Here is a 23,476-nt window from a genome sequence, read left to right on the forward strand (position 1 = left end):
TAATGTGGGGGTGCTAAATTAGATAGGCACTACAGAAGAGATGGTACTGGCAGATGTCTGCAGCACATCATGAAGCAGAAAGTACTGGCAGATGTCTGCAGCACATCATGAAGAGACAGCACTCCTGTGCATCCTGCATCTGAGAAGTGGGACAAGGGCAGCCATTTAACTAAAAATATGTCTAGCTGCACAGTACAATTGTAGTTTTGCTGTCACCACCTAGCCCTTACCTCTGTGGGGAACAAATGGTTAAATGATGGGCAATTTCTGAGGCCTCAATAAGCCTACATCAAAAATCAATCATAGATAAGTTCAGAAGTAGACTCAGTTGTACAAGAGAATGATCACAAGGTAGAGTAACTGCAGAAAAGCTTCATTTAGGGATCATCAATAACATGTTCTCTGTTTCAGAGGAATCAGTGAGAGGCTTAACGACATGTCTCCTATGCACCATGTCAAACAGCAGCTTGTCATATCATTCAAAATAAAGGAGAAAAAGGCAAACTGTCTAATCAGTGACTAACACTCTTAGTCAAAGTTTCACTACTGGCTTTGGATTTGGAAGCAGACTGCTCAGAAACAAATATAAATATCCATATGCATAACCAAGGTCAGACTAAGGGACATACTGGCGGTATCTGGTTAGGCCTGTGGTATCCTACATGAACACTTGATAAATCTTTAGAGAATGAAATCATTTGATTCAGAGATAAAATCACTTATAGAAAACAAACATGATCTAATGGAATATGCACTGCTCACAGAAATAATGCTAAAATATATATTTTTTTCTTCTAGCGGATACAAGTTCAGTTTAACAAGGGAGAACATGGATTTGATAATGAAGATATGGACATGAAAACCATATTCCTAGCAAGTGGGCCTAGTTTTAAGAAAAATGTAATGGTAGAGTCCTTTGAAAGTGTCCATATTTATGAACTGATGTGTAAACTCTTGAATATTACACCTGAACTTAATGATGGCTCATTGTACGCCACCAAGGATATGCTGAATGCTGTCTCTCAGGGTAAGTAATGTCTAGAACTAAAAGTAAATATATTGTCTTGCAGTTCTCTAGTAAGCCAGTGAATTCAAACTGTCCAACTGGGAGAAAGCACTAGATTGCTGATAGTAAGTTATTACAGCACATATGTTTGCTCTCTCTTAAGAGTCACATCTGATCTGACTCCTAGACTTATACCATAGTAAACTAATGAGAATTCGTACTAAATGTATTGCCAAACATATGGAAACAAAACTGCCATCTCTCTGTCTCTCTCTCTCTTTGTCATTGCCTTCATCTCTCTCTTCTATGTTATGTATTGCTGAGGGTTCGTGTATGTTTTTTGGATCCCTTGGGATAAAAATAAATGGGTACATAATGTGCTGACAGAGCTTGAGAATATGAGGTAATGTAGTAAATAAGGTCAACACGGTGATGTAGATTGAAAAAGCAAAGTGATATATATCAAAAACGTTTGTAACAATACAGAAAATGAAATGCTAAATAAACCATGTTTTTTACTATAAAAGGTAAGCAAAGGGAAGAACAGTGTATATGAGGGTAGGTGGTGGGGTATGAATACTGGTTAAGATGTTTACCTCACAAATACAAGGTACAGGGTTTGATTCTCACCTTTGAAAGGGAATTTGGCTAGGCTTAAAATACTCCACAAGGGCAGCTAGCCTAATGCTTGCCTATGAACCTATGAGTATAGAACAGAAAATAAGAAAACCTTTAAGAATGATTGGACATATAAGTAAGTGACTGACAAAATAAGCCACAGATTTACCTTTTTTGACCCCGTTTTGAAAATAGAAGTCCTCAAGTCAGGTTTCTTATTCTCAAATTGTTGAAGAAAGGATAAAGGCTTCTTTGCTTTTTGGAAAGCCAAGCATTTACTTTTAGTCACTCAAGAGTGAGTGGAATAAGTAGCAGAGGTGAGTGTAGTGAACCCCTCAAATGGGGGGAGCTTACCACCACCATAAAATACAAATTTTAGACAAATGTCTGCATGTGATCTAATTAATTTCATTAATGTCCTGCAAAATAGTTATAGCTTGTAACAATGGGCATATACCAGTGCTGAATTTTCACTTCCACTGCAGGTAAGTTATACTAAGATGTGCTAAAGATACTTCACCAGAACTGCAGAGTGTAAAGCAAATTGCAAAGAATAAATGAAGGCTGTGATTTTGTTTTTCATTGCATATATATTATTTGGTAATGTTTGTGCAAGAAGGGTAGAGCCTGTCACTTGATAAAATACATAAGAGGATGTCTGCATCAGTTGGCAAATGAAGACAAGTCACCATGTGAGATATCATGAAGGAACAGATGCACTTGGAAATTGGACTCACAGTGTATAAATCAATTTAAACTAAGAATATGCCCCCAAGTGTGGCTATTTTCCAATTATAATTTCAATGGGTCTGTGTCATACCATCGAAGGATTCCTTCAGTGAGCTGATATTTATTGAGACGACAACATTGAACATTCCATTCAGCAAATATTTACATTGACAAATGTTGCACATCAAATTATATTAGTTGGCCAGCATTAGTTGACCATGTTAATGTACCATCAGCAATGTTGGCCAACTAATGTAATTCAATGTGGTAACATTCAGCAATGTAAACATTTGCTGAATGGGCTATTCAATGCTGTCATCTTGAATAGCAAGTCACTGAAGGGATCCTTCAGTGGTATGACAGACCCAATTTCAACTGCCCACATTTGCTGTCACTGTACTTTATGAGGTACCATATTAACTGTTTTTGTCTGTTCAAAGGTTTGCAAAAGGAATGCAGATTCTCATTTTGGCATGCACACTAAGTTTACCAAAGTGGCAGTGTAATTTTGATCACCACATACAGTTGTGCACCAAATGTTCTTTTGTCAGTTCCTTGTCACTGTTGCCATTGTCACATGTCACTTGATGAATTGAGAAGAGAGGCTGGAGGAACATCTTCCAGTGTATAGACATATCCTTCATGATACAGGCAGTACTAGTCAGCTCTGTCACTTATACCAAGCCATTGGGTGGTTGGTGTATTAGTTAGCATGAAAAGGGCATCCTACTGGGATTTTATGAGTCTTCGATGTGATTTCTGAAACTCTGAAAATGAAAGTGTGATCCTTGGAATGTAGCAATCAAGTATAAAACTCACTGTTACACCTAAATAGTGTGTTTTTTTTTTGATGGTATAAGCCACTGCATCCTTTGATGTGGGGGGGGGGGGGCTGAACTCCATAACCTTGCCACCTACATATACTAATTCCAAGACTTTTGTGCCTTGAGGAAGAGAAAGTACTTTAATATATAGCAATTTTGGAGTTAGTATATATTCCCTTATAATAACACTTAAAAATTCATTGTTTTGAGGTATGCACTTATTCAGAACCTCATGAATCGAGAGAGAGATTTTTTGTCCATTTTTGCCTTCCCCCAGAAACTGTCTGTTGATCATCAGCACTCTTGCAATCAATCCACCTGTTCATTCCCTATCAACACACCAAAGGTCAGTTGGAGAAGCCATCATGTAGACAAACATCAGGGTGTTGGCTCAAGGTTTTTCTGTATTTTTTTCCCCTGGCCCCAACAGCATATGCCTAGCAAAAGGCTGAGGAGAAGCATGTAATTGGTTGTCTGTAGAGGACTTCTCTTCACTTTCTCAAGGACATTCATTCCAAGGAGTCCTACCCCATCCTATGCAAGTGGTGTTTTGTCTGGTCTCCACCAAGGAAATTGCACTGTACACACTTATCCTTCCCACTCTCCAGTACAGGCAGACAGGCAATGCTCCTTCACTCCTCCCCCTCCTGCCTTGCTCCTCCTCCTCCTCTTTCAGGGTCACTTATCAAGCTCTGGTCACCTAAGTAGCAGGTAGTGCTCCATCACTATGCACCATGAAGCCGCACTTTGAAAACTGTTAGAATTAATTTTAGTATATACCAACAGGAATATCACATGGACATATTAAGTATTAAATGTGGATTTTATTTAGGTAAAAAATAAACTATAGCAAACTGCTCAGATACTTTTACTCAGTAACTTCAAAAAGATTGAAGATATATGAAAAAACAAAGATGAGACAATAGTACACACTGTAATATTTTAACAGAGTAATTCATAAGGTATTAGCCCTTTTCAAAGTACAAATCAAGGCCATTGTTTTAATAAGAATTTGCTTTATCTCTGCTATAAATGTTTGTACTGAAAAGGCTTATAGTGCTCTTACATGTAAAATAATTAAAAAAAATTGTCAGTTACAAACAGTGGATGGTTACTGAGAGCTAGAGAGAAGATGTAATGTTACTTTCCAAACAGAGCACAGGGATGGAAAGTATATAACAGTCTGCTTTGCCTAAATTCTGTGCTTTACACAAGAAGAAATGATAAAAATCCACATGAAGGAAACACAGCAAAATACCTTGTGTAGAGGGAATTACAAAACCAAGGCAATGCAATTTCAATGGAGTTGGAGGGTCTTGTGAGTCAAACAGAAGCAACTTATCTGGCAGGGTGCTGAGGGTACTGTGGCAGAAACACACTTGGCCTACGATGTCATGCAGACATCTGTTACTGATCAACAAAACTAGTTAAGAGAATTAAGCTTGTCAAAGGAAGTGATGAAAAATCATGAATGAGCATAAGTCACTTTAGTCATTAAAAGTGCCAGTGCCGATGCTATGTAAAGCAGAATGAACTGTCGAGTATCTTCGGATCAGTACCAGACTATTCTTCCCTTCCACCCTTTTATTTTTTTCTTTCTTACTAGGAGGGTTGGTATACTGATCCAAGTACATCTTGTTGAGATATGACTGTTGTATTACAACAAAACACTGCATATAAATCAGCAGATACAAAGCCGCAAATAAATGAATACCATGGCTGGGATTCAAAAAAGTAAACAGCTTGACTTCATCTTGTACACAGCTACTCAGTACCTGTATTTTCAAAGTTCTGAATCAAACTGAGGGATCCAGACAAAGCTTTTGTGAGTCATTAACTACCAAGTTCATTGTGCTATAGTTAGCCACCCTACAGCAGAGCACAGCTTCCTGTTCTTATTGTACCATCACCCAAAGCAACCAGTTAGCATGTAGCTGGGTAGTTGATATTCCAATGACCAAAACTTGATCCTTGGAAAATTGGAAAACAACATGCAAATCAATGGAGAATATGTACTAAGTCCAAAACCATGCAGCATTCACCTTAATGTCAGTATGCCAGTGTGTGTGTGTGTGGGGGGGGGGGGGGGGGTCAAGGTCCTCCATATCATAAGTAACCTGCTAAAAAAGCTTCAAAAGTCTAAGAGCAAATTTCAGAATTTTATTTTTCTTGTTTGATTCGCAAATTATTTCTCAAGATGTTGGGACTGGCAAAATCAGGTCTCTGACTTACAGTAGGGAGCGCAGTAAGAGCTATGACTCGGCATTGCTTTCAGAGTTATTTGAATCAGCATTTTAGGTAGGATATTGGATAGGATTCTCAGTGCAGATGGCTAATGCTGAGTCACAAGCAACTGGTGCTGACTTCCCATATTTATTTTTATGTTACCATGCCATCTTGACTTGTGTCTAGCCAAAACTACAACCTGTGTCTACGCTCAAGTTTAGTTTTTTTTTTCTGTATCCATCCCAGTAAGTAAATAAAATGATCAAGGTAATTAAATATTTTAATTCCAGTGCCATCTTTTTAGTCTTCTGGGATCATAAATTATTTCTATTTGTAAACAATGTTTTCTTCACTGAATAAATAGTTGAGTTTGTCACAAAGCATGCATGCAGAGTTTCATGTAGTTGTGTGCTATATTTACAGAGCTGACCTGAATTGTGAAAGATTGTCCAAAAGACTTGTTAGTAACAGAAAAACTGCACAAAGGAGGCATGACTAGTGACTCTGAGAAGGCTCTGCCAGTTTTTAAACCTAGTTCTTGGTAGCTTGCTGTCATTTCCTTGTATCACTGCTGCTTATCTCACAGTTAAAGCTTAATATATAGAGACTGTAGTTAAGTGCAGTTACTTATATCATAGAGCTGCTATGTATGACAGCTGAAATTGTACTGCATTTTGCTTGATACAACCTTTCTAACTTTTCATTTCCTGTTAGTGATGTCTCTTTTTCATTTGTTTTTATCCCAACTTGACATGCTTAAATTCATGTGTTGCTAGCATTTTTGTACTTGAGTTGCCAGTTATGAGCATTTGTTGCTGGGGACTGGTGACACAAGCCTGGATGTTTCAAAGATTCATAGTGGATCTGTTCTTGGTATATAAAGTCAATAGTAATATCCTGAGAGAACACAGCCACAGGACTCACCCCTGATGTGAGATTTCATTGTAAATATTATATAATGATCTTGAAACTGCAGTTTATAAAAGACAGTACTAAACAGAAACTAGTGATGCTCTCTGATTAAGATTCAAAAATGAAGCAATATTTTCTTTGTGGTATAAGAATTACATTACTGATGCTTGTGTGTGTGTGTGTGTGGGGGGGGGGTATATGTGTGTGTGCACTTTAGATTTAAGAAACACAGACCTTCCAAAGAAGACAGAATTGTTGATAGATTTTTCTTATCAGATATTATTGGTATTATTTCATGTAAATTCAATTATTTTTTAACAATCATATTTTATTCCTAAACAAGTGATGTAATAAAATGAACAAAACAATGAAAAAGCCAAAACCAGTATCTGTAAAACACTTTTTTGAAATTGTTAGAATGCAAATATTTCATTGCCATATTTAAATAAGTAAATATATTTGTTATATTATATACGTTAGAATAAATCAGCACATATAAAACATTAGGATGATATTAATGTCCATTGAAAAAAAGACATTTGCATGGATCTGATAAGGCAATGCAAGTATCATTACTTTTTTGCACTGCTCTTAATGTCACAATCCCTGAGAAGATGCCTGGTGATTCAAATGAGGGCCAAACTGTGGGCATCTGACCAAAAAGACATGTACACTGCAGCTCACTATGCGTGCATGGGGGCATATATTAACATGGGGTAGCATAGTGACTCCCACAGTGATGCAGGTTTCTCTTCCCTCACCCAAGGGAGGGGTAACACCATATTAAACATGCCCACCTCAAAAGCTGTCTGTAGAACAGCCTCTGTTAGTCAGATCTTACTACCACTGGGGAATAGCAGAACAGAAAAATGGCTGCACTTCACTGATAGGGTAAGTCTGATGGTCAGCAGGCAGACTGTCAAAAGCATATAGAAATATAGCAATAACCCACGCCTGTGTGTGGGTAATGCTAAATTTACCCACGGTTGGCGTGGTTTGGTCCCGAGGAAGCCGAAAGAAGGGTAACAGGTAACATTAGCATATTACACACAGGCGAAACTATATGCATTATATTACATTATTTAGAGAAAGAAAGAAAAGAATATATATATAATAATAAATTATAATGCCTGTTGCCCTTCCGCAGATGTCGCAGCGGCAGCATGGCAGTTCTGATGTACTGCTGCGCCACACAAGACGCACAGAATAGCAACTGCAAAGCAAGGGAGAAGACAAGATTAAAATTGCTTTTTTTTATGTCTTTTTATTCGCTTAAATAAGTTACAATTAAAATTAAGACACAGTTTTGCAAATAGCGGGACATTTCCGTTGCTAGCTATACAGTTTTAAAATATTAAACGGATTTAACCGTTTTTAGTAAAAAACTTTAACAACACGAGATTAGCGAAAAAGAAAAAAGCAAACACTTTCAGCTTTCTCCGTTGCTAAATAAGATTTAACAACTGTCAGTTGTTTAGATCATTTCATTGGTTGGGAAATTGACTGTAATTTATAAAAAAAAGTATGCGACTGTTTCCATGAGCAAACCACTTGTCTGATAAAGGAGCATCACAATTTGATTTCTTATCTTGTTTGTTTCTTATCTGTTCATCTTTGTTTCGTAAAATTTGTCTCAAGGTGTTGCACATAATTTTGGTTGAATGATCTGTACAGCAAGGGTACAATTGTACCAGTGAGTTATTTCTAACACTGATACTGGAGAACTTGTTGAAATCAGTCTGTTGTGAAATGCATCCAGTTCAGAATCACTCCTATACAATATAGCAACTATCCATGACTAGATGCTGTTATTACAGGATTTACCCATGATTTGTGCGGTTTGATCACAAGGGTGAAGTATATGTGATTAAACAAATCCAGCTATGAGTAAAACTTGCAATATCCACACATGGTAGTGAATTATTGCTGTTATACAATGGCATTACGTAAGAAAAAAATTATTTACCTTTGTTTAATGTCATTATATTATGGCACTTTAGTGGTCCTCTCCTGCTGGAAGCTACACTGCAGGGGTATATGGTACCTAATTCAACACACCTGCATAAAACATCAGCAGCGGACATGGAGAAAGTGCTCACTTCTTATATGTGTTTCCATTGTGTGTTTGTTTCTTCTACTTTGAAGACATGAACACACAGTGCAGACATTTGTAAGAAAAGAGCATCTTTGTCTCCTCTTTCCTTTGTGGTTTGTGTGTATGCATATGTGTGTGTGTGTGTGTGTGTGTGTGTGTGTGTGTGTGTGTGTGTGTGTGTGTGTGTGTGTGTGTGTGTGTGTGTGTGTGTGTGTGTGTGTGTGTGTGTGTGTGTGTGTGTGTGTGTGTGTGTGTGTGTGTGTGTGTGTGTGTGTGTGTGTGTGTGTGTGTGTGTGTGTTTATGTAACCGACATTACAGTCAGTCCAACCACTAAAGGCTTGATGATCAGCTGGACTTTTTCCTATGAGATATGCATGGTTTACAATGGGCATGTTGGTAAGTCTGTTGGTCTGTCCACTCAGCATGCACATTTTTGAATAATAAAGGTCTTTAAGAGTATAGTATGCAGATGGGTGATGTTAATTTCCCTGTATCAGCTAGGTTGTGTGGAGTCAGGCAGCCATCAAGTAAAAGTATGAATTGTTGGTATATGTATTTGGAATATGGTAAATTGCATGTTACATCAGACTGTTACTCAGTGTGGACATATATATTTATTTATTTATTTATTGCATTTGTTTACCAAGATAAGTCCACTGGGCCTAAGAGAGCCCATTTTCAGTGGAGGCCCAGGGAGAAAATCTCCAACGAGATACAGAAAAAATATAAACATTAATTAGTACAGAAGCAGAAACAGTGTTACAGATAGTAAATATAGTAACATATACAGAATATATACATAAAAGCAGGAATCTAGTTTGTTTGATTACAGCAATATATACAGAAAATATACATTAAAGCAGAATTCAATGAATTCAATCAGATTGGTATAAATAGAGATCAGTATTATTGTACCAGAATCAACAAGTGAAGATAAAAATAAATATGGAGAAAATATCATCAGTCACTATTACCAAAAGACATAGGAGTTTAGTAATCATATAAGGAGAGTGAAGAGGTTAGGTTAAAGAGCAGGAACATAGCCAGGAAGAGTTGAGATGATTTTTCAGCATTTGTTTGAAGGTGGTGGTGCCTGTGTTTCTTATAGAAGGCGGAAGTGAGTTCCATAGTTTGGCAATGGTGAAGGCATAGAGGAGTTGACCAGCAGGTAAGGTGGGCATATCTACTTTTAGAAGCAGATGATTTTCAGATCTTAGATGCCTGCTGGAATGGTATTTGGCAAGTAGAGTTGAGAGAGCAGGACAGTCTGTGGGTCTGTAGATTATTTTGTGCACAGTAGTTAGTTGGGTGAATGAGAGATGGTGGGGGAGTTCCAGCCACCCTAATTGTTTCAGTGACTTACAATGGTGGGATGAGAAAGTGGCCTTGGTGGCAAATTTTGCTATTCTGTTGTAACACATAGCAAGTTTGGATTTTGTAGAATTTTGGATATTAGTGAGGAGAGGGGCACCATAAAGGAGAGAGGGTAATAAAAGGTAGTTGCAAGGGTTTGTCTAGTAGAGAGGCTAAGAAAGTGTTGGTGCCTGTAGAGCATACCAAGCTTTTGGTGTGTTTTTTGATGTTATTGTTTATGTGTAGGTCAAAGTTAAGGTTTTCATCTATAATAATGCCTAGTAATTTAGTGTGTGGGACAACTTCTATAGTGGTATTGTCTTGGGCTTGTATAGTGAAGAGTTTTTTATCAAATGGAGTGGTTTTCCTAGGAGTAAAAATTACTAGTTTAGTTTTTTTTTTGGATTTAGGGCAAGATGATTGTTAAGCATCCAAGATTCAGTAGATGTGAGGGCATTCTGGGTAATTTGCTGGAGTTCAGAGCTGGAATTTGCAGTGCATATTATTGTAGAGTCATCAGCATACTGGATTACTGAGCATTGTGGGAGAGTGGTGTGAAAGTTGTTAATAAAGATGCTAAATAAGAGAGGACCAAGTATGGAGCCTTGGGGTACCCCTGTGGATGTACTGAGGAAGGGAGAGTAAGACTGTTGCCATTTAGTGGATTGCTGCCTATTGGAGAGATAGCTGTTGTACCATTGTAGGGTAGGGGGAGAAATGTGGAGGGTGGATAGTTTAGAGAGTAGGATAGTGTGGCAAATGGTATCAAAAGCTTTGGAGAGGTCAAGGAAAAGTGAAGCAATTATTTTACCAGAATCCCGTGCCCGGTTAACTGTATCAAGGAAGGATAGGAGGGCGGTAGTGATGCTGTGTCCTTGTCTGAAACCATGCTGAGTAGGTGATAAAATATATTTATTTGTTTTTATTGTGATAAGCTAAAGTAAAAGATATGATCAAAATAGCAAGTGGAATTTAGTTGTGAATTATAAAGAAATAAGAGGAAATGTTTTATTTATTTATTTATTTATTTATGTATTTATTTATTTATTTATTTATTTATTTATTTTTGATTAACCCAACCATTATAAGACCAACTTGAAATTGGTGTAACCAGGTGTGGTGATTGGAAAGAATGTTGTGACTGCTGGACTTATCAGGTTACTTGTAAAGTAGTGTTTTATTTATGGACCATAGGTCTGGCAAAAAAAGACCTTATAGTGTAGGAGATTGTATAAGCTTTAGAGTTTCTTTTTTAAGATGTTGGCATTGTTATTGAGTTGTGACATCCCCCCTCTGGGCCAGTAATCAAGGAGCCTGAATCCTCACCACTGACACCTGTGAGGGACGTTCACTTGAAACAAAGATATGTACACACAGTATTTCTAGACCCTTTCCACCAAAGGCAGGCGCCCGGTCTGGTGGACCCCAGCCATAAACAAACTCTACAACAAGAGGAGAAAGCTACTACATGACAGAGCAAAATCCCTAAAAGGGAAGGCATCTCTGATCAATACTAGCAAAAAACTACGATCACTCATAAAATCATCCAAGGCCAACTTTGAGAGAAAAATTGCTAATGACACAAAAGACAATCATAAGGCCTTCTTTAGCTATGTTAGAAACCTGGGTGGAAACTCCCAGATATGCTCAGAATTAGTCCAAAATGATAACAAATCACTGAACCCACAGACATTGCCAACATACTGGCAGACAGGTTCAGTGCAAATTTCTCCCCTCCTCCCCCCCAAAAGGAGAAATATCTATCCCACCAGAGTCTAGCCTCCCAAACATCTCAGATGCCCAGGTGAGAGCTGCTCTCTCTAAATCAAAAAACACAGCATCAATGGGACCGGACGGTGTCCCCGGCTGTGTGCTACATGAACTCAATGAGGAACTAAACCCACACATAAGGCTGCTGTTTAATCTTAGCCTTACTACAGGATCACACCCAAAGAATGGCGTACGGCAACTGTGGTCCCACTCCACAAAGGCGGTGCTTCTACAGACCCTGGAAATTACTGCCCCATAAGCTTGACGAGCCTTGTCTGCAAAGCTATGGAGAGGATCATAATGGAACTCATAAATAAAGACATTGGGGACCTACAGACACTGGATCCTGCCCAATTTGGCTTTGTCAAGGGCAGATCCTGCCTCTTGAACTTGGTCGACTTTTTCGAAACAGTCACTAAGGCCATTGATGAGGGTAAGGCAGTTCACACAGCTTACCTTGACCTAGCAAAAGCGTTCGACACAATACCCCACTCGAGCATCATAGAAAAGCTCACCAGCTTAGATGTAAACCCATATGTCACAAGATGGGTTGCAAACTGGCTCAAGGACAGAACACACAGGGTTAGAGTTGCTGGTGCCATGTCAGACTCTAAGCCGGTCACGAGTGGTGTCCCACAGGGCTCAGTCCTGGGCCCCCTCTTGTTCGGCATTTATTTTTCTGAAGTGCAGGCAAACATAGGGGGATTGTGGCTGACAAAATTTGCAGATGACTGCAAACTGGGCACCATAATTGACACTCCATCAGACACAGACATCCTCCAGAGAGGTCTCATAGAAATGGATAACTGGTGCCAGAGCCATGGCCTTAAGCTAAATGCCAAAAATGTATAGTCATACCCTTTGGGAAAAACAAGGTAACCCCTAATTACCACATAGGTGGTAATCCATTAAACATGGAAGAAGTTATCAGGGACCTGGGGACCCAAGTTGACAGTAACCTCTCTTTTGACACTCACATTGCCAAAGTGGTTAGGAAGACCTTCTACATTGTCCACCTGATCATGAAGGGATTCACATCCAGATCAGGAGAGGTCATTGTACCCCTGTACTCTTCACTTATCAGACCAATGATTGAGTACAACGCCCCATTCGGAATGTACCTTACCCGACACCTGCAGCAGTTGGAAAGACCCCAAAAGTTCCTCACCAAAAGGATAAATGGGCTCAAACATATGGCATACGATGCCTGACTGAAGAAACTCCAGCTCTATTCAGTCGCATACCATCTGCTCAGAGGTGATCTGTGCCTGACATACAAGGCCATGTCCAACCCGGAATTAATGGACATGCTCCACCTCAAAAAATCCAAATCCACCAGAGCCACGAGAGCAAGAGACTTAAACCTCAACACGGATATAAATAGGACGTGCTGGAGGGACAGATTCATCACCCAGAGACTCCCTACACTATGGAACAGAATCCCAGTCCATGTGAGGCAGAGCCCCTCACTGACTCTGTTCGAGAGAAATCTTGACGAGTGGATGGGAGATCGTAGATTTACCCCAGGAATCATCTCTGTATCACTGCTGGACAGAGGCACAGCAAACTAATGGGTATAGTATTCTCATCCTAAGGGGTGGTGAAAGCCACACACACTCTGGCTAGGCTTATAAATGCCCTAGGGCAGATAGCCTAGTATGAACCTATGAACCTATGAACCTATGAACCAACTCTGTGCATCAAACACAATTTCCCTTAGGAGCACACAGGAAACACACTCAGTCTGGGGTCTGAATCCCCCGCCTTCTCCACAGGCTCCCATTAAGACCCCCCACTGGCACAGCTATACAGCTGAGTCCTCAGCCAACTGTTTCAAGCCAAGTCCTCCACCACTCTCTCTGTGAAACCAGTGCTCTTTGTTCCTGCTCCAAGTGACTGAAACACACACTCTTTGAGATTTGAATTTCATACACACACACACACACACACACACACACACACACACACACACACACACACACACACACCTGGGAAAGGCTAGCACAGATTTACTAACTATGCCCCTCTGCCCAGACTATAAGATAGTTACTGCCATCAGGACACTCCAAGGCCAGTTGCTCTAAGGCTCTTACAAGGGTACCCTTTTATACTGAGTGAAACTAATAGTAGTACCACTGGTAATATTGACCAAACAGTAAGGCTTTCAGGAGAGGCCCACAGCATCACCAAATAAATATAAGTACTCTCAAAGGTTAAAATATTCTCCAAAAGACCAACCTCAATGAAAAGTTTAAATATATTTAATAATAAATATTAAAAGAGCATGAAAATACTAAATATCTACTTATAATAAACACCAGAGTTTCAATCACAGGAAATATTAAAATAACACAGATGAATAGATTCATACAGATACAGAAAAACAGTACTTAACTAATCTCAATATATTTTTCTGACTGATCTAAAGAATCACTTATTCCCTGGTTACTTAGTAAAGCAAGGCAAGATGAAGTGAGTGAGAGATCCTTCTATGTCAGGTTCCAAAAAAACACACTGCTCTGAGACTTCTGTCTCATCTGGTATTAAAACATAATTTTAGTCTTGGATTACAGAATGACATCATACACATCTGGTCATCTGAATTCTGGTTCCAATATTACCCCCTTTACTGGAAAATGAATGAAAATCTTGCAGATATGTGTTACCATACACACAAAGAGCTTTGCTAAAATGTGTTATAGCATCTGGAAATCATAAAACAATTTCAAACGTCCACCCTTCCAGAGTAGCAATTAGTTCACCCCAAGAAAAATACAGAAGGCTGTAACAGACTTTTACAGATATTTCATCTCTGGCTGCGATCAGAACTGTAAGATGCAATTTTTTTGGCCTTTCAGGTAATTTAATTTCAAACTATATTTGAAAGTTAGCTGGACTGAGATTAACCCTTTCTCTTCCAGTATCCTCTGTTGCAATATAGTTACCATATAGTCTGACATACAGGCATATTTCTTTTCAGTCCAGTAGGACCCACCATTGATAAATGCTTAACACAAGGAACTTTATAAATACATTTTCAACACCAGCATCTGTGCAAATCAGTTTGATATACAAATGATATATACTTATTTACAAAACGTCAGTTAACTATGCTGACATATGTTAGACATCCACTGCCCTACTTCTCCTGGCATAGCTGGCTATACCTCCTATCATCACATGAGTGGTTATACTTTCATGAGGAAATTATGAGTGCCATGCATTAGTAACTTAATTTAAGATGTGAGTTTAGATAAAACACATGATGACATCAATGCATGGAATTGATTTACCTGAAATACCTAGACCATTAATATGTAATCTAATTATTATTACTGAAAGAGAAGAACTGCTAGAGTTTCCACCAAAATGCCATCAGATGGTTAGTAGCTTGACTTTCCTTGGAAAAATGCAGAAAAGAGGAGAGTTAGGTAATTTAAACCCAACTTTTTACATTTGGGGTTATTCAAACTGAAATGAGGATTAATATTATTCCATAAAAAATCTGCTATAGTTTTATTTTTGGATCTGAAAAGATGAAATACTCTTTAATGAATTATTGTAGAAATAAAGAATCATCAGAATATGTTAGTTTGACTAAAAAAGATCTAGCAAGTAGGCTAAATTTTTGTTCCAAATTTTTAGATCCTTCTCAATTGCATCCACGTTTGATTTAAAATTGATATGAACAGAAATGAGTATGTCATGTTTACACTTTACTTCTAGGTGTTTGAGCTTAAGTAATGAAATGGCTTACTATGGCTTAAACGAAGTGCAGCCAGTCAATGTCCGATGGTCAAATTAATGGTTTCCAAGGGGCATATAACTGAACCAACAGAGGTTGACCACAAATGATTGAGATGAATTGTGCACATGATCATTTGACAAGCGACGTACTGACATTGGGAAGGGAAGCCGCACTTCAGTGAGGAACGGGGAATTAGCTCATTTCCTCACTGAAGTGCAATCTCAAAGTTGGTATATTTAATATGCAGGGGGTGTGGGGCGGTACATGGGGCACAGCCCCCCCTCTGCAAAATAGTAGTATTAACATACCATTGACTGTAGAGTTCAATGGTACGTTAATGTGTATAGCAGGAGTTGAGTGATGTCACCTTCTGCTATATCAACTACATCAAATCACAGTGGTCAATGTACTCATTTTCACTTTGGTTTACTATTCAGAATTTCAAATTCAGCATTTCGGGTTAACATGGTCAACCGAAGCTGATTTGAATTTTCCATAGTAAACCTAAAGAAATGTTTATAGGTGATTTTAAAGGTAAGTGGGTTATGTTGTTGATATCCATAAAACCAAGCAAAACTGATTTTTTGAAGATTTAATTTATTGTTGGTTGTTCTACTATAATCACTATTTCAAGTAAGAAGGAAAAAGCTTTTATCAGTTTTGTTAAATGAAAACGAACATCATCTGCAAAGGAATTAATATTAATGCACTTGTTACAATATAGTTTTATTCTGCTGATTTGGGATCCTGTAGAATTTTTTTTTAATATAATGGCTTCAAAAATAATGCAAAACAATATTGTGGCAAGGGACGGCCTTGCCTGTTATCAGCCAAATTCTTGAGATGGTTTGATAACCTTCCACTTATAGCGAGATAAAAGGATGCTGAGCATTATATGATTTTTATGTTTTGGATAAAAGTTTTCACGAGATATTTTTTTTCAGAATTGTGATGTGGTAATAAATGTGTACTCAGTAAAATGTTTTGCTCGCATCCAGAGCAAAAACTGCATGCTGATTAATAATGTTAATGCTGTGATGTAAATCATTTCCATTATTTTATTATCTTTTATCTGTCTCGATTCCAAGAAGCCAGATTAACACTTTGATATGATATGATTAATTAAATGAAATCTCTTGGCTAGAATAGTTGAGTATATTTTAATATCTAGATCTAATAATGATATAACATGGCATTTTAATTAGGAGGAGATCTGACTTAGGTATGAGAATAAAAAGTGTTTTGGGCTGATTTAAACATGCATGTATTGAAAATGTTGCTATTATAAAATTGCATGATTAATACAAAGTTTAGTGATAGTTACCCAGTCCTGTGGTGACTGTATTTGGTCTTAAATCACATTTTGAACTTCTTCTATATATATCTATATCCTTATCTCTCTCTCTCTCTACATATATATATATATATATATATATATACACACACACACACACACACACACACACACACACATATATGGGAACACTTCACAATGCCGAATTTCAAAAAGATCGAATTTCATATGGCCGAGACCATATGATCAAACTTTCTAAATATTGACATTGTGAATGGAGATCTGCATGCAGCACGAAATGGAAGATTTCCCTTTTCCTCACTGTAGTGCAATCTTGGAGTTGGAATATTTAAGTAGCGGGGGTGTGGAGGGTGCAGCCCCCCCATGTGTGAGGTGCAGGGGGCTTGCCCCCCTGCAATTATGGTGAAAAAGCCTTTTCTTTGTTTTTTTGGATTTATTTTACAGTGTTGAGGTTCTGAAAGTTTAATCATATGGTCTCGGCCATATGAAATTCGATCTTTCGGAATTTCGACATTGTAAAGTGAATCCATATGTGTGTGTGTGTGTGTGTGTGTGTGTGTGTGTGTGTGTGTGTGTGTGTGTGTGTGTGTATTTATATATATATATATATATATATATATATATATATATATATATATATATATTAGCACACAACTCTCCATATGGGTCTATATTAGAATGATGAAACCTCACTTGCGCGAATCCCGAAAGGCCGACACATAAACAGCGAACCACATGAACACCGAACGTCCTTAAGAGCGAAATTCAAAATACCAAATTGCCATAGTTGTCCACACCATGTTTAGTGAGGTAAAACGCCAGTAGGAGATTGTAGGAAGTAGTTAGATGGTGGAACCAAGAACCCAATAATATAAATATAAGTATGAGTAAAGAGACTTGTAGGCTGGAGAATAAAATACTTGAAATTTATTCCAAAACCCAAAGTTAGGTAAGCGCTTTTGAGGCAATCCTCTTCATCAGACCTTAATACACAAATAAATTAGCACACAAGGTTTAAATAAAACCAGCAACCAATAAAAATTCTTTATAAATCAGTGAAGCAACCCTCTTTTTTTCGAGAGGTTTTAAGGACACAGTACTGTTAAGGCCAGGTGATAAGTATGCCTTAAAGTCCACTATCCACCTTAATTCAGTATATTAAGTTTCATTGTTAATGTCACCTTCTCTAAAACTCTCATTCATTTTCAGCAAAACCAAAAATTTAAAATTGTGCTGGTCTCCACAATCTAAAACATGCTTGGCTAGTGCATTAGTAAGCTTGCTGTTCCTAATATCATTAAGATGTTCCATTACCCTTTCCTTTAAAGTTCTATTGGTTTTACCAATGTAGAATGCACTACAGAGATTACACTTAGCAAAATACACAATGTTTTTAGTAGAGCAATCTGCATAAAATAAGAACTCTACAGGCTTCTGATGCACAGGGTGTAAAATCATGCAAGTAGACCAAATACTATTACAAATTCTGCAATTTCTACAAGAAAAAGTCCCTCTACGCTGAGAGACAAACCTGTCACATATTTTCTTCTGTTTGTAACAAAGTTTCTTTTTCAAATTCTTGCCATTTTTTAAACTAAAACTGGGTATAGATCCAACAACACGACTGATTTCAGGGTCAGTAAGGAGAATGGGCCAGTTCTTTTTAATGATGTCACATGTCTTGTTGACATGATTAGAAAAAATAAGACATAGTCTATTCACAGATGTTGAGGAGATCTGCCTTTCTGGGAGTGCATTCACTAGATGCTCATCTGAATAGTAGGGTTTGGTTTTGTAACTTTCATATGAATCTACTTCTACTATCACTCTGTCAATATCACACTTCTTATATCCTCTCTCAACAAACTCTGTAGTGAGACGACTCATGGCTTCCATTAATTCTTCCCTGTCTGTATGTAATCTCTTGCAGTGTAGGACTTGGTTCTTAACTATATTCTTAGTTCATAGGTTCATAGGTTCATAGGTTGGTACTAGGCTATTGGCCCTAGGGCCTATGCAAACCTAGCCATAACAATTCCCTGGATATTTCTTCCCACAATATTTACTTCTCTGGACCCCTGTCTAGCAGGGCAACTGACATGATCCCTGGGGTGAATTTCCTATCTCCCATCCAATCATCAAGGTTCCTTTTGAAGAGGGCCAATGAGGCACTCTGCTTGACATGTATGGGCAGTCTATTCCAGAGTATGGGGAGTCTCTGGGTCAGGAACTTATCCCTCCAGCATGTTTTGTTCATCGTGATGACAAGGTTTAGATCCCTGGAGCATGTGGCTCTGTGGGATTGGGATTTCTTTAAGTGGAGCATGTCCAACAACTCAGGGTTTGACATGGCCTTGTATGTTAAGGAGAAATTGCCTCTGAGTAGACGATATGCCACAGAGTATAGCTGGAGTTTTGTTAGATGGTCAGCATATGGCATTTGCTTTAGGCCTGTGATTCTTTTAATGAGGCATTTCTGTGGCCTTTCCAGCTGTTGCAGATGTCTTGTAAGGTACATACCAAATGGGGCATTATACACTATAATGGGTCTAATGATGGATGAGTACAGTGGGACAATGACCTCCTTTTCTCTGGATGAAAAGCCCACTGTCACCTGTGTCGCTAAGTCTCTCATCACACTTTCGATGTTTAGTGTCCTGCCACCTATGTGGTAATTCATGGGTACATGTTTTTTTCCAAAGGGGATAACTATACATTTCTTGGCATTAAGCTTGAGCCCATGGCTCTGGCACCAGGCATCTGTTTCTGTAAGGCCCTTTTGTAGAATATCCACATCATTTGGGGATTCAATAATGGCTCCCAGTTTGCAGTCATCTGCAAATGTTGTTAGCCAAAGTCCCTTAGTGTTGGCCTGTACTTCAGAGAAGTAGATGCCAAACAAGAGTGGTCCCAGGACTGAACCCTGAGGTACTCAACTTGTCACTTGTCTGGAGCTGGATTTGGATTCAGCTACTTTTACAGTCTGGGTTCTGTCAGTAAGCCAGTTGGTATCCCATCAAGTGATGTAGGGATTCATGCCCAGCTTAGTAAGTTTATCTATGATTCCAGAGTGGGGGATGGTGTCAAAGGCCTTGCCGAGGTCCAGATAGGCTGTGTGAACTGCCTTACCCCCATCCACAACTTTGGAGACTGATTCGAAGAAGCCAATCAGATTCAGGAGACAAGATCGGCCCTTCACAAACCCAAACTGGGTGGGGTCCAGTGTTTGAAGGTTGCCAATGTCTTTGTTTATAAGTTCCATGATAATGCGTTCTATGCCCTTGCAGATCAGGCTTGTCAGACTGATGGGACAGTAGTTCCCGGGATACAAAGCGGATCCCCCCGTGTGGAGTGGGATAACTGTAGCTGTGCGCCACTCAGTGGGCACGAAGCCTGAGGTGGGGCTATGATTAAACATAACACTTAGATGAGGTGCCAGTTCATTTTGTAGTTCATGTAGTACACAGCCTGGGATGTCATCTGATCCCACGGATGCTGTATTCTTAGCTTTGGAGAGTGCGGTTTCTACCTGTGTGGCCGTGATTACTGAGATTTGGCAATCTTTTGGTATTGAGATGGGCCCTTTAGGGGGTGAGAGGGGGCGAAGTTGGCACTAAATCGATCTGCCAGGATACTGGCAATATCCTTGGGATCAGTATATTTAATGCCATTCTGTTGTAGCTCAGAGCAGATCTAAGCATTGCCATTTAGATTCTTGACATAACTATAGAATGCCTTGTGGTTGTCTTTGGAATCTTTGGCAATTTTATTTTTGTAACTAGCTTTTGAGGATTTTATGAAGGATCTCAGCTTCTTACTGAGGCTGATGAGGGAGTTTTTTGCACCCTGGGATTGTCCTCTTTTCTGCAACAGTTTCTTCCTTCTGTTGTATAATCTGTTTATAGCAGGGGACTACCAGATTGGCTTCCTTTTTTTGAAGAAGAGCATCTTGGTTCTACTTGGGATGGCACGATTCATGCACGAGTGGATGCGCTCGTGCAGTGCCTTAGTGTAGGATTCTGCAGTCGAACTTTCAGATCACGTCTGCATGGGTGTCATGAAGTTTGCACTTCTGACTTCAGTAGCATGAAGTTGGCTTTGGAGAAGTTTTTTAAGGAGGTTTCCTTACTGGGGGGTGGGGGTGGGATGTGGATGTCAAGGGTGATTTGCTTATGTTCAGACCTGACCAATGAAGGGATAATCACTGGTGTGGAGCATCTATCTCCCATGTTGGTAATGACCAGGTCTAGGATATTGGAGCCCCTGGTGGGACAATTGATTAGTTGATGCAGGGTGTTTGTTTGTATCTTAATATTTTTCAGTATGTTTAGAAAGGTGTAGTGAGAATCTTGGGACATGGTGGGGGATCTGTAGTAAGCTATAATTTGGATTGCAGTCTTCCCTAGTGTTAGTTGCACCTGGAGAATTTCAGATGCATTGTGTAGGGCAACTAGCCTGGAGGTGTGAATATCCTTGGTGAATATGGACACTCCTCCACCTTTAGTGTTTCAGTCTTGGTTTTGTGACTGAAAAGTGTGGTAAGAGTTGTAGCCTGGTATTGCAGGGGTGCTCTCTGGAGCCTTGAACCAGGTCTCAGTTACTGCACAGATATCGATGTTCTCCATTTTTAGGAGTGCCTCGAGAGAGTGCATTTTGAGGTTTAGACTTCTAGCATTGAGTAGCATTACCTTCAGATTTTGCATGCTTGTATCTGTTATGTTGGTGGTTTTATCCTTTCAACCTTGCCTAAAAAAAGGCACTATAGGGGTGGCAAGAGCTTTAGCTAGTAACCTGAATCCCAGGGGTGACAGGTGCAGACCATCTCTGGCAAAGCATCGTGGTTTGTCAATCATGTCTTCAAAGGCAGACAAATACTGAATCCCCTTTGAATGACACCATGTGCAATGTGTCTAGGATGCATACTGGAGCAGTGAAGAATGTTGTCCTTCCTACAATCCTTCCTATGTTTTCTGGTCAAGATATTACCAAACATATTTTTACTCACAGTTACATCCAGAAAGCTGATTTCACCTTTGGAGTGACTAAGGAAGAAGGATAGGTACCCAGTTGTGTTATCAAGGAACTTAACACATGTATCTAATTGTGTCTCATCACCATGCCAAGCAAAGAAGATATCATCCACAAAACGTTTATAAAACATAATGGGCTGCTTGTACATGTCGGAGGTTAAAAACATTTCTTTCTCCCATTGGGTCAAAACAATATTGGCATATGTTCTGTCCAAAGAAAACACAAACCAAGAAAAACAAATATAAGGTATCCAGACAACCACTCAGCAGGTACTCATAATGACAGTTTATTGGGTTCTCAATAAAACCACATTCAAAACACGATAGTCCACAGATTAAGCGCTTTCGTCGGAATAACCAACTTCATCAGAATACACATAATACAACTCAAAGAATTTAAATACCCTCCCAAAAGCCAAAAACCCTGACATCACATCCTACTATTAGATCACTTCCTGTCAACTAATGCACATATTTAAAGGATAATACCTGACTTATATTGCCAAAACATATGAAAAAGTATACTCCCATATTGCAAATAAATATAAAAATGTAAACACGCATACATATCACCAATGAATACAAATGTATATAAATGTATATAAATATATAACAAACAACTGTAAATACTATGATACAAAAAATGGGGTAATAAACCCATGAAGTAACAATAAAAACCTTTTAAATATTTTTTTAAATATAAAACAAAGCTCTTAGCTTCAACAAGGGCATAATACTTATACGCTCATTAAAGCCAGGATATGAGCCTGCATTCAACTTAATTTGCCATTTTAACTCTAATAATTCTAAATAATCATCCACTGGGTATTTAAATTCTTTGAGTTGTATTATGTGTATTCTGATGAGGTTGGTTATTCCGACGAAAGCGCTTAATCTGTGGACTATCGTGTTTTGAGTGTGGTTTTATTGAGAACCCAATAAACTGTCATTATGAGTACCTGCTGAGTGGTTGTCTGGATACCTAATATTGGCATATGTGTTGGCACATGCCGTGCCCATAGCAACTCCCACTTTCTGAAGAAAAAACTCTCTTTCAAACAAAAAACATTATTCTCTAGAATCAAGTCTAGAAGGGCACATATCATATTGGTTTTGGTATTGCTGAAGTTGCTCTCCTTGGTAAGAAACTGCCTGACATTCTCAATCCCTTCATCGTTGGGAATAACCATGAACAAAGAGTTCATGTCCAATGTAACAAAGATAACATCAGTTAAACCTACAGCTTGTTGAGTTTCAGCCCAGTCATAAAGATGTTCTAAGAACTGTATGCTGCCATGGAGGACAGTAGTTACCTTATTCAACACAAATCTTAGCTGTTTTTCTACATATATAGACATTGGCTCTGTGAGCCAACCTCCTCCTGATATAATAAGTCGAAGTGGGGGATTTTGTGGATCTTTATGCACTTTTGAAAGACCATAAATTGTTGGTATAGTCGGATGTTCTACACTAAAATAGTTGAAAAGATTGTAGTCTATTTGGTTAGTCATGAGAAAATAATATAAATAGAAATTCAGTCTGTTGATAATACCATTAACCTGAAATTTCTGTAATATGATGTACACTTTTTCATCATGAAGCATGCTAAACATCCTATCCATATAATTCTCAATATCAAACACAATTCCACCCCCCCCCCCCCTTGTCTGCAGGTCTAATAACTAAAAATTCTGTATTAATTAGTGTTCGTAGAGCCTCATTCTCTTTAATAGTCAAATTGTAAAAACTATTACTAGATTTCAAAGTAGCCATTTTCCTAAGGTCATCTTCACACATTTTTACAAAGGCATTCATAGCAGGGGAATGTTAGGAACATAACAACTTGGTT

General features: G+C 38.6%; 1 protein-coding gene across 1 annotated transcript in view; it reads left to right on the forward strand.

Annotated features, from left to right (window-relative positions):
• ENPP7 (ectonucleotide pyrophosphatase/phosphodiesterase 7) overlaps positions 1-23,070 on the forward strand; it is a 195,564-nt gene extending 172,494 nt beyond the window's left edge. Inside the window, exons 4-5 of the mRNA XM_044069629.1 lie at positions 799-1,027; positions 22,982-23,070. Of these exons, the coding sequence (XP_043925564.1) occupies positions 799-1,027; positions 22,982-23,070 (318 nt within the window). The remainder of the gene's footprint in view (positions 1-798; positions 1,028-22,981) is intronic.
• The last annotated feature ends 406 nt before the right edge of the window (positions 23,071-23,476 follow it).

The sequence above is a fragment of the Protopterus annectens genome, chromosome 4.part0, assembly GCF_019279795.1.
Source record: "Protopterus annectens isolate FY-2018-M chromosome 4.part0, PAN1.0, whole genome shotgun sequence".
Taxonomy (NCBI): Eukaryota; Metazoa; Chordata; order Ceratodontiformes; family Protopteridae; genus Protopterus; species Protopterus annectens.